General features: G+C 53.3%; 4 protein-coding genes across 4 annotated transcripts; 3 read left to right on the top strand and 1 right to left on the bottom strand.

Annotated features, from left to right (window-relative positions):
* Window positions 1-4,944: 4,944 nt before the first annotated feature.
* AB675_745 (Thymocyte nuclear protein 1) lies at window positions 4,945-6,437 on the top strand (the record flags this gene model as incomplete). Its single annotated transcript, XM_018147829.1, has 2 exons — window positions 4,945-5,744; window positions 5,783-6,437. 2 exons carry the CDS (start codon window positions 4,945-4,947, stop codon window positions 6,435-6,437), a joined length of 1,455 nt encoding a protein of 484 aa, XP_018005995.1.
* A 1,188-nt stretch (window positions 6,438-7,625) lies between these two features.
* Window positions 7,626-8,186, top strand: AB675_746 (uncharacterized protein; the record flags this gene model as incomplete). Its single annotated transcript, XM_018147839.1, has 1 exon — window positions 7,626-8,186. The coding sequence occupies one exon, from the start codon at window positions 7,626-7,628 to the stop codon at window positions 8,184-8,186; it is 561 nt and encodes a 186-aa protein (XP_018005714.1).
* Window positions 8,187-8,412: 226 nt separating this feature from the next.
* AB675_747 (Alpha N-terminal protein methyltransferase 1) lies at window positions 8,413-9,333 on the bottom strand (the record flags this gene model as incomplete). The annotated part of the gene is made up of 1 exon (XM_018147850.1): window positions 8,413-9,333. The coding sequence occupies one exon, from the start codon at window positions 9,331-9,333 to the stop codon at window positions 8,413-8,415; it is 921 nt and encodes a 306-aa protein (XP_018005816.1).
* An 841-nt stretch (window positions 9,334-10,174) lies between these two features.
* On the top strand, window positions 10,175-11,683 carry AB675_748 (putative aldehyde dehydrogenase-like protein; the record flags this gene model as incomplete). The annotated part of the gene is made up of 1 exon (XM_018147860.1): window positions 10,175-11,683. The coding sequence occupies one exon, from the start codon at window positions 10,175-10,177 to the stop codon at window positions 11,681-11,683; it is 1,509 nt and encodes a 502-aa protein (XP_018005620.1).
* Between the last annotated feature and the right edge of the window lie 295 nt (window positions 11,684-11,978).

Raw genomic sequence — 11,978 nt, forward strand, 5'->3', positions numbered from 1 at the left:
GTTGTGGATTGGTCACACTTTATATGGGACTGTCTGGATGACATTATACTAAGAAGGCGCCAGCTTCTAGACAGCGGCAACGCTATTATTCTGTTCACGAAAGCATAGGAGCATCAGATCAGTTGTTGCTCTGGTTATATACCCATTTTTACGGCAGCTTAGAAGATGCGCGAACTGATAGTATGACATTGAAGTACTACTGAATACCATTACGTACCTAAGGAGCGAGGCAGGGCGGCGCCAAGGACGACCGTTCATTGTTATTGTCGTCGCTATTCTCGAACTTCCGCACAATGAATCCGCACCTTCGTCCCAACATCTGCCATACATCATCGGACAAGCCTTGACCATTATTCGCACAACCATTGCCTGTAATTCTGCGATGCTTTGCCTTATGATGTCCCTCTAAGATCGACATACGTCCCTTTGGCTGCTGCATGGTTCATCTCCACTATCTGGCATAGTGGCTGCATTGCTTGCAGGCCGTTTTCCATGAATGCTCCGAGTCGCGCTCGTGTCCGCGTGCCTATCGCTCTAACCTTTGTCTCCGCGGACTGCCACCAGACGGGCTTCCTGTTGATCGTTGACTCGAGTACGATGTACTTTCCCAAAACATCAACGCATTGACTCATCTAGTTGGCTTCACTTTCAAAGGCATTGTCAACGATCTGACGATCTCACAACGTACGTTTGACCGACGGAAAAGGCTTGCGGGATGATCTGAAGCGCCAGGGTAGATATCACGCTTGATCACACGCTAGGCAGCGGTACTGACCCGGACCCTGTCGCACTAGGAACAACGGACCACCAAGCCGGCGTCGCCCTCCCTGGACGTCGAACATGCAATGCTCGAGGCTCGTACGATTCGTATGCAATCTGAAGTAATCACGACCTCCATCACCACACCGCCGGTCGCATCCAAGGCATTCAAACAATGACTTTCGCACTGTAGGAAGGATACCTGATAGACTTTACGAGATACCTACGAAAACGAATGCGGGACCAAACATCCAGGGAACTCAAAGCCAACATAGTTCACGAGCTCGACCTTATTACGATCACCCCCTGCAGAACTTTGGGTCACCTGCTCGTCGACATTGGTATTAAGGCTTCACCGCTACCGATTTGAGACGACTTCGAAAGTCATTTTATGTTGGTGCATACTTCGTAGGTCCGTTGCTGCCCAACATCGACAGGAGTCGCTGCACGGCGGTGTATGAATCAGCGCTCGAAGAGTCTATGGAAGTCAGACACTCTCAACTTGTCGTGCTCCCATACTTTCCGAGGAACTGAAACGCGCCCCACGAGTTCGACCACAATTCGCGCAAACAGAGTTCTGATAGTTGCGTGCTTAATCACAACCTCAATCTCGTTCTAGTACTACGCTGGATATCTCGCGTTCGACGCTTCAGCATACTGTGTTCAGACGCACGAGCATGATCCGCTGTCATGGAGCCAGTAACCTCCCGATGGCAGTCACTGGCAGTCAGCCTTGACTGCCACTCATTTCAACATGGTTTGAGATCTGACTGAGGGTCTCGAGAGATTGGAGGGGCTTTCCCGACCGATGCTGGGCTGTGAACATGGATCAACCACCATTGAATGGCAGCATCTGCGGTGGCATAGCTGCAATGAAAGCGAACTCCATGCTCCAGCCTTCATGCTTCAATAATGACGCAGCAGCCCGGCGTGGTAGACGCACACTGCTACACGGATGCAGAGGTTGATCTTTGCAGCGGATCGAATATCCTTGTGAATCCGTCCCTTGGATCAACTGATGCCACAACAGTGCGCTTGTTGGGTAGGCCCGCAAACATGCTTTGACATTCAAGGTCATGCAGTGACAAGGTTTGTGGTAAGTGCAGTTCCCTTGAGGGAGCAGGTGATGGACATCATGTGACTTTTCTTTGCGGCCACGGGTCTTAGGCTGCCAGTACGCACTCGGCGTTTCCAGCCAGAAAAGGTGTCCGCGATGTACGACAGCGGTGCGCGGCCACGGACAATGGGCCAATTAAAGTACACTGCGGCGACTGCAACAGCTGCAAAGAAAAGGGTCTAGGCTGCCTTGACGCAGGCCAGCCACCTGACGGAGCAGATGCGTGGTGTTGTCGTGAGTTACAGACTGTCCAAGTGCTAACGGTTTGCGTTGCGTTGTTGCTGTGCGTGGCTGGTTGCGGACGACTTTCCAGACGCAACTGCGTGCCATGCCATGGATCCTATGCTATACAGGGGCCACGAGGTTGCCGCAACTGTGCGATGCGCCTCTGGCCAACTTACCCCTGCCCAATACAACACGGAGATGAAGCAGGCTCCTCAGTGCCAGCCGAGGATCCCGGACGCCGTCACTCGATCAGTACAGTAGCGAGCGCCTATCTTATCTGATTTCCAGGTCGACCAACTTCCTGTGGCAAGGACCGCACTCGCACAACACTGGAGTACCTACAGATATGTCACAGAAGCTGCTGACAGTCCAGGCGACGATAAGACGTCTTCAATTTGCTACACGGATCCGCTCAAGCACGGCCCACAGCAAGGCTGTTATCGACTCAAGTATATCACGCCCACTGAAGGCCTCTGTTCGCTGCCGTTGTTGATTCATCCTGCAGCTGAATTTGGCCCACTCCATCCTTTACTGGCCACACTCGATCGTCGTGGTTGTGCTGGCGCTGTGACTGTCGCCACAATGGTTATTTGGCGCATTGTGCTTGACCGAGAACGTGAGTGGTGGAGAAGTAGCCAATCATCTAATGGAGCTCAATAGTACTGTGAGCGCTTATTGAGGCCAGGCCTTCGTGCATCCATCGGATGCCAGGTCCGTCGTGCTGGTATCATTCCTAGGTAGGCAAATGTGCCTATTCCTTCAGCAAGCAATTCAACGTCAGCATGAGCTCACTGCTCCTGACCGAGTCTACTGACTCAAGCTATTATGACACAGTCCGATAACGTGCTGTCATATACTCATACGAGATCTGGAATTCAAGCGACCGGCACCTATTAAGCGAGCATCGCTTCTCCTCACACCGATCGCTACTTACCAGGACTCCACCGACAAAGCAATTGCTTCATGCGCTGAGACAGCACCAAGACGTCAACTTGTGTCAGCAGCAAAGCTGGAAAACTATGGCGCGCTAAAGTTGGACCCATGTCCTCGGAGAAGGAGATCGCCAAGTTACACAAGAACGACTGCCACGCGAGGCACACGCCAAGCTGTCAAATATGCATGATGCGGGACATGGGAGATCGTGCTTACAGGGCTCCAGGGGCGTCGGCAATCGTGTCCAGATCAGACTATCAAACCAGTGGCGACGTCCAATGCATTCCCCAAATCCGACAAGTCGGTATCTTGGTATAGTACTTGCTTCCAACCGCTACACTGGCTCCATGATTGCTATACCTTTCGTGGCAACAGGTACCTGTCAACGAGAAACGTGCTCATATCGACTTTAGCCTTTTGTCCGAGGTCGAACATGGTCCGGTGACAGGCCGCGCGTTACACGAGATTGAGTGAGCCATTGCAGAACGGAGCTCACAGTGGCTCACAGTGGACTTCGCACATCAAGGTAGGAATGCGCTCATCACCGTAGCGCCGACAAACCTCATCTCAGGAGTCTCGATCTTGCGGTCCCACCAGTCTCACTGTTCAATAGTCAACCCCACGAGATTGAGATCGCCTGCTCCGCAGAACGTGGGATAATCAGGCGAATCTCGGTACTTTTCCCAGTTTCGGATTCTCGTTCGACGAGAATGCGGACGCCCGGAGATGCTGAGATATAGTGCCAGCATTTGTGCCATAGCCTCGCAATTTCTGTTCAGCTGAGCAACGATGGCTTTGTCGTGTTTGCGATTACTGCTTCAGAGATTGCGGCGGAGGCTGCTCGACTCAGGTGAGTCGTGAATTCAGAGTCAGGACAGGAGCCATCAAGAGGGGTCTACGCCGCGCGACAGACTGGTCCGCGGTGGTCGTCAGGCTTGGACTCCATTAGTTGTTAATTCCTGATGCCTGTAGCTACGTATCGAAATGTGAGGTAGTGATATAGTCAAGAGATCTATGTCTCAAAGTTGCGAGGATGGACGACGAGAACATGGTATATGCTTCGGCAAGCTGATAAGGCATTGCCAGGTACACAGATCGCTGTCAAAACCCCATCAGCATTGTCACCCTCAGCTTCCGGTTGGCTCTGCAAGCCTTTTAGATGCTCAGAGATGGGTTGTGGTATCAATTCGTCGTGAGGCTCATGAGTACACTTGTGTCGTCTGCGGGACAACGTTCAGTGTAGGCTGGTAAGTAGAATGTAGGACATGACGTTTGAAGGTGTTCGTCAGGAGATCTCATCGACGGCCCGGAGCGAGGCGAAGCGATTCAGGCGACTCATCGATAGCCCGGAACGCCGCTTCTCGGGCTCCCACGTGGTCCTCCGGCGCCCGACGGCTGTTCCCCGCGTTTTCTCCAAAAAGTCGCGTTACGCGTGCTTTCCCAAAAATAATTTGGGAGCTCGATCAATACTGTACCTAGGTACGCTTTGCACGAACATCAATTCAGTCCTTTGCTTCGCCAGCCCATTGTCATCGGTGCTCGGAAACCACTTGTTGTCCGCACAGCGGCTTTGTATTGAGCAGACTTTCTGTTGATTCAAGCAAGCGCAGCCTCCGCAAAATCAGGCACTCTTGAAAGGTAATTCACCTACGTCAGTGAATGTGACAAAGCTGATCAGATATTCAAACAGCCCTTCAATTGCTTTTTTTTTCTGATTATTCTACTACTCTCAACCAGCCATCATCTTCGGATCTACTCGAGCCGTGCGAGGCAGCTGTGCTGGCTTCACCTCGTTCTACAGCCCGTCTACTTATTGCGAAGTCTAGAATCAAATCTCTCCCTCCTTCCTCCATCACCGGTCGCTCTGCAGACATATCACCTGTCGTTTCGGACACTTGAAACTAGCAGACATGGCTGGTCGCAAACGCAAAGCTGCTACGGCTGCTGCGTCCGCCATTACCGCCGCCTCGACTCCTCGCTCTAAGAAGGTCCGCATCGGAGAAGAAAGTGTCATTGGCGAAAATGGCAACACCAGAGATAGCACTCCTGTCAGCACCTCTAGCGGACGAGCTATGAGAGCTACGAGTAACCCAAACCCAAAGTACGACTTCACCAAACGTCGAGGTGGTTCTAATGCTGCAAGTGCTTCCCAGCGCGGCGGTCGTGGCGGTGCTGCTCCTCGTGGCAGAGGTCGTCCTCCAAAGCAACCCGTGGCTACTGGCAGAGGTAGAGGCCGCCCCAAGACCCAGATCGAAACTCCAGAAGAATCCGAACCCGAAGTTGAAGATGATGCAGAGGACGAAACACTGGTCGAACCTGTGGTAAGCACTCCCGTGCGCAAAGGAATCCTCAAGAACAAGAACACCTACGTTGAAGTTGATGTATCTCAGACTCAAGTCAAAGAAGATCAGACAGATCCCGCCCCCAAACGCCGTCGACGACCGCCCAAATCCGACTCCACCACTGCAATGCCGATTGTCACTAGTGATCTTGAAGGAACCGAGACCAACGGTACTACTAAGGCCAGAGGCCGCCCCAAGAAGAGCGCCAAGGAGTCCACCGGCAAGTCCAAATTCTACGATGAGATTGATGGTCTGACAGATGATGAAGCGTCCCACGAGGCGGCCCCTGCAGACCTGAATCCCGAAGTCCAGTATTGGTTGATGAAAGCCGAGCCAGAGTCCCGCATGGAGAAAGGCATTGATGTCAAGTTCAGCATCGACGATCTCGCCGCCAGAACTGAGCCAGAGGCTGGGATGGCGTCCGCAATCCTGTTGCCCGAAACAATATGCGAGCCATGCGTGTCAACGATCTAGCTTTCTTCTACCACTCCAACTGCAAGACGCCAGGTATCGTAGGCATGATGCGCATTGTCGAAGAGCACCAGGTCGACGAATCTGCTTTCGATCCGAAGCATCCTTACTACGATGAGAAGTCCGACCGCAGCAAGCCTAAGTGGGAGCTCGTTAAGGTTGAGTTCGTCAAGAAGTTCGAGAATATGCTGACTCTACGAGAACTCAAGAGCTATGCTAACCCAGGTGGCATGCTCGCTAATATGCAAGTGCTCAAACAGTCTCGACTTAGCGTCAGCAGTGTCAGTCCTCAGGAGTGGCAGTTCATTCTGGAGTGTGTGGGCGAGGAGACCTCCCTAGGTCAGCCTGGTGTCGGTAATGAGGGCGATATTGATGGTGAGGATGACGCTCCAGTCGAATCTCCGGATGCTGATGAGATGGACCAGCCTGATGACGAAGGCGCAGAGTCCTCCCCGAGTCGCCCAGAAGGCAGCACGGTGGTCTCCCTGGGTGATGTGAGGAGCAGTCAATCCAGCGGCTCGGGAGGTCCTGTCATGGAGGGTGATTGGGAAAATAGTGGTGATGAGAATGAGCTGACTGGTCCGGACTGAGCAGGCACGATTCGAGTGTCATGCCTGTCCCGAAGAGGTGACATCACATCGAAGGGGGATGAATATGGCGAAGAGCTCGGGCAACAAGGTCGGGGATGAAGGAATCTCGAGCAAGGCTATTCGCCTTTAGAGGGGGTCCAAGGAGGCCTCTGAGAGGTCGAACGCTGATCTAAGTTACTCACAATTCACTTTGCACAGAGCACAAATCGAGAACTAGGAGATCGTAAGCTACACATCGAGGACCCAAAGCTGAATCAATATGCTCTCGAAAATGTCTGACTTGCCGTACCCACAGCTTAAGTGCTATGTCATCATGCTTCGTCCCAACTTGCTCTGTCCACAAATCTGTGCTTGCCATGGATCTCTGCACTCATGAGCTTACGCAGCGTCGAACTGATTATAGGCTGTGTGCACAACTACTAAGCGTATCTCATGAGGCCCATTTTGGATTTTCAGGCCTTGGTGGGCGCCGAAGGCCTCTCGTTCTTTCGCTATTCACGTGGACGGGTTAGATCAGCATCACTTGAGCGTCAGAACGCTGGGCAGGGCATATCGAGGAATCCTAGCCAGGGAGGGCGCTGTAGAAATCCTCACGCCGCAAGCTGGCCGGCTCTTGCTCCCATAGCGTGGCCGGGCTTGGCGTGGACGTGCTGGTTGCTGCCTTGTCAGACAACTCGTCACTCTAGCAACAGCAGCCGCAGCTGTACTTACGACCTGACCTTGACTTCATGTTGACTGTGCTAGCATGCAAACCATCGACACCAGTAGTATATCTGATCCACGTTAAAATTGGCAGGGCGCACAATTCGCGTCTTGTCTGGCGCACCCTCACAGTACGTATTTTTACTCCCAGTCTGTTTTTAAATGAACAAGCCTATCGAGATGTCGACCAATTCAAGCGATTGGGCCTGGGCTATGGGCGTCGTGTTGGTCATCGGCGTACTTGCATTGTTGGGAGCACTGTATTGGCTTATTGTCAAACTGGCCAGACCCAAGGCCGATGTCCCCACTGCCTTGAAGCCGCCGCCGCCAGCCATCCACTGCCACGTGTATGGCGTGTACCATGCTGGTGCATTCGCTGAAGCTCGATCACTGCAGCCCGTCGCCGCGTCCGCGCGACCGAGTGCACCCCGGCGCCCTCCGCCCACAGCAGAACCAACTCGCTCAACCTGAGCTTGACAAGACCACATGGCCGGCCTCCTGAGTAACCCATCGAATGCAACAACCCTAGTGCTGACCCCAGAGTCTACGACGCCTCCTCTCGATGGCAGCAACTCCATCTTTCTCGCGGGTACCACGACGACAGACTGGCGTCGTCAGCTTATCCGCACCCTACATGAGAACCTCCACACAAGTTATGGTCCTTTGACAATCTACGACCCGATCCTCCCTAATTGGTCCGAGAAGATACCGATGGAGTCCGCCCTGGACCCAGCGTTTCGTCGCCAAGTTGAATGGGAAATGTCTCGAGCCGAGGACGCTGACTTGGTAGTCTTCATGTTCGGACTGGACTCCTCTGGCGGGAGTAAGGCAGGAAGCGGGGCTGTGAGTCTGCTCGAGCTTGGTTTGGCGTGTGAGCGAGCCCGGAGCCAGCATGATCAGGATGTTGTCGTGTGTTGTGAGAAAGGCTTCTGGAAGGAGGGACATGTGAGGATGGTCTGTCAGAGATATGACAAGGACAATGTGGTCTTGGTGGAGACGCTACAGGAGGTGCAAGAGTATGTCCTTCGTGGCGGATGGCACCATTGAGGCCCATTCCGTGGCTAGCATGTACTGGGCGTTTTTCGGTCGATGCGATTGCTGGTCAGGGAGGGCTCTGAAGGTCTGGGACTACCTCGCTGATTGAGTCAATCGTCGTGAGATGAACCTCACTCGAGCGTCAGTCAGTAGGACCTTTCGTGAACTTCCTGGCTAGGGAGGGCGCTATACGACTAATATGCTGTTCTAATCTCCCATTTCAAAAAAAAACAGTGTGCTACGAAACAGTCCCATTTACAGGCCCTTCCTGCGGCCCTGATGGTACCGTAGCAGGCTGTAGTCCCCACATCCGCACAGGGTAGAGTCCTAGGTCCTTGCCAAAGCCTCGCTGAATCTCCGTCTTGACCACCTTGAGGCCTGCTGCGCGAAAGATGCGGTCGAATTTGCGCTCTGTTCGGGTCACGCTGCTGTCAAGCTCATCATAGAGGTCTGGCTCTTCGTCTTCATCGTCTCCCAGGTCTACTGATTGCCGGACCTCATTGGAGTCTGACATCTCATCTACTTTTGTTGCTGGTTGGACTCGTTTGCGTTTTGCCGATGACTTGGGGTTCTCAGCTTTGCTGTTCACTACATTCTCCTTGACAACGATCCAGCCGTGCGGTGATAGTGCTGGAATTAGCCGACGCAGATATGCGATCAAGGCCTTATCTGTGAGGTGGCCTAGACACCATTGATTCCAGATGATGTCGTAGAGCCGAGGTGGCTCGGTCTGAGAAGGGTCCCATGACTCAAGTCCGGTGTTGACCACATTTTGTATGATCGGATTCGCCCCGGCGAACAGTTCTGGATGGTCGATTTTCAGCTGCTCAGTGAACTTTGGTATCGGTTCCACGACATCGACATGCTGCGCTATCTGGGAAAGGAGACCGACGGTGATGCGTCCTATGCCAGCTCCGGTGTCGGTGACGAGGCGGACCTTGTGTGGTGGAGGTAGATCTGGACAAGGCTGTGAATGGCGGAGGAGCTTGACGATGAATGTGCGTGAACCAGCAATGTCGATTCGTGAAACCTGGGGAAACCCACCAAGCATGCCATCGACTGTGGATGATATCGACGTCCAGTATTCGATCGAGGTTGCGGGCGTGATTTGGGCGTCTACTGGCAGCCCCAAAGAGCCGTTGGTGGCAGGAGCAGCCATGTCGGGTACGATGAGCAAGCAGTGCCGCCAGATAATTCGCCCAGGGCTGCTTTGGGTCTGGCGGTACGTCAGAGCGTGGCTCTGTTTCGACAGACCGGTTGGCGATGGCGAACTTCACGTGTAATGCACTGATTGAGACACGGGTCGTCAGATTTAGAAAATCTCCTGGCAGTTTTCAGCCTTGCAGTAAGCTAAGGGGCGCCACGCGATTGACACACGGCGACCCGGACGTATCACTAAAGCAAGGCACCGATCATTCATATCATCGATGGTGCTGTGAGCCTGGCGCAACACTGAGGGTTGTTGCTTTGCATCGCGGTGGCCTTACATCGACATCCTAGAAGCCCAAAAGTGAAGTCTGGTCATGATGGACCACCAACGGAAAGATGCAGGTACCGTGAGGATCCTACCCAATGATTTGTCCCATGCCCAACCCCCGAGCCCTACCTAATCGATAAGCTGCCCCGCCGTCGCGTAGGCGTCAAATGAGGCAGGTCACTCCGAAAAACCGCCTGCGGAGCTCAGCGGCCACGGCGGAGAGAGCACTGCAGAATTGTTTAGTTATCTCGACCGGCACGGTTTCGAGTGCTCATGATCGCGAACGTTCCATATCAGGTAGGAGCAAATCTTGGAGCTGTTGATGACCCTGCCTCGTATCGCACAATCTGTCGATGATTTGTACGTGAAGGCGCTCGAGTAGTACATGAAGCATCTTTTTCAGCGAGCCATCACTGCCCCTCTTCCCTTCAAGATCAACAAAACAGCTTCGATTCATACACGTTTCTTGTATCTGCAGCGGCTATCCACGCGAGCCTACTCTACCACACCGCCGTGCTTCACAATGTCGGATCTCAAGGTCAACCTGACAGCTCCCAACGGGCGGAAGATCACACTACCCACCGGTCTGTACATCAATGGCGAGTTCGTGAAAGCCACGGGAGGACAAACGATTACGAGCATAAACCCTACGGACGAGTCCGAGATTGCTACGGTGCAAGCAGCCTCCGTTGAGGATGTTGACAAGGCGGTCGCTGCTGCACGAGCAGCATTCAATGGCTCTGAGTGGCGCGACCTGACCAATACGGATCGAGGTGGTCTGATGTACAAGCTGGCGGACCTCATCGAGGCAGAGAAAGAGACACTGGCGACCCTTGAGACATGGGACAATGGAAAGCCATATCAGGTCTCGTTGAATGAAGATTTGGCCGAGGTGACCGGCACCCTTCGCTACTACGCCGGATGGGCAGATAAGATTCACGGTTCTACTATTCCAACTACCGGAGCGAAGTTCGCATACACCCTCAAGCAGCCCATTGGGGTATGCGCTCAGATCATCCCATGGAACTATCCTCTGGCGATGGCAGCATGGAAGCTTGGTCCGGCTCTTGCTGCTGGTTGCTGTGTGGTGCTGAAGCCAGCCGAGCAAACGCCCCTGTCGATTTTGTACTTTGCGCAACTGATTGAGAAGGCTGGCTTTCCCAAGGGTGTGATCAACGTTGTCAACGGCTACGGTAAGGAAGCCGGCCACGCACTGGCTTCTCACCTGGACGTGGACAAGATTGCTTTCACTGGCTCAACAGTAACGGGCAAGCAGATCATGAGGACAGCAGCCGTGAACATGAAGAACATCACCCTCGAGACTGGTGGCAAATCTCCTTTGCTCGTCTTCGACGATGCAGACTTTGAGCAGGCAGCAAAATGGGCACATATCGGCATCATGTCGAATCAGGGCCAGATCTGTACAGCAACATCGAGAGTGCTCGTTCAGGAAAGCATCTACGACAAGTTCGTAGAGGAGTTCAAGAAGATTGTGGCTTCGACGTCAATAGTCGGCGATCCGTTCAAAGATGATACCTTCCAAGGCCCGCAGGTTACAAAGGCGCAGTACGAGCGCGTGCTCGGCTTCGTCGAGAGCGGCAAGAGCGAAGGTGCCACACTTGCACATGGTGGTGTACCGTATACAAAGGTAGGCGAAGGCAAAGGATACTTCATCGAGCCTACAGTCTTCACCGACGTAAAGTCAAGCATGACGATATTCCGAGAAGAAGTTTTCGGTCCCTTCGTCGTCCTTGTCTCATTCAAGGATGAAGCAGAGGCCATCAAGCTCGCCAATGATACAACATATGGTCTTGGTAGCGCTGTGTTCAGCCAGAACATCGAGCGAGCGCATCGCGTGGCAAGCAAGATCGAGGCTGGCATGGTATGGATCAACTCATCCCAAGACTCCGACTTCCGAGTGCCGTTTGGTGGTGTCAAGAACAGTGGGATTGGTCGCGAGCTAGGTGAGGCAGGCCTACACTCTTACCTACAGGAGAAGGCTGTGCACGTCAACATGGGCACAAAACTGTAGATAGCTTCTTTCGATTATGTACATGGCAGTAGCAAACTATGGACACATTTCCAGAATTTTTACAGCAAGTTTGCAACAGAATTTGGGTATCAACGCCCCTACAGCAGCAACAATTCAGGCATGGAAATGCCTAAAAGAAGCTTGTTCCAGGTGCCAGAGCGCTCGGGCTTGCGCGCATCCCAGCAGTCTCCAGGCGCCTCCATACCTAAAGCCCGCAGTTTTTGGGCTTGCTCTTGCTCTGGAGGTGCACCTGAGCAAGCCAAAGGTACGCTATCGTGAAACGGGACTAGCGCAC

Source organism: Cyphellophora attinorum (assembly GCF_001299255.1).
Source record: "Cyphellophora attinorum strain CBS 131958 chromosome Unknown Contig1, whole genome shotgun sequence".
NCBI lineage: Eukaryota > Fungi > Ascomycota > Eurotiomycetes > Chaetothyriales > Cyphellophoraceae > Cyphellophora > Cyphellophora attinorum.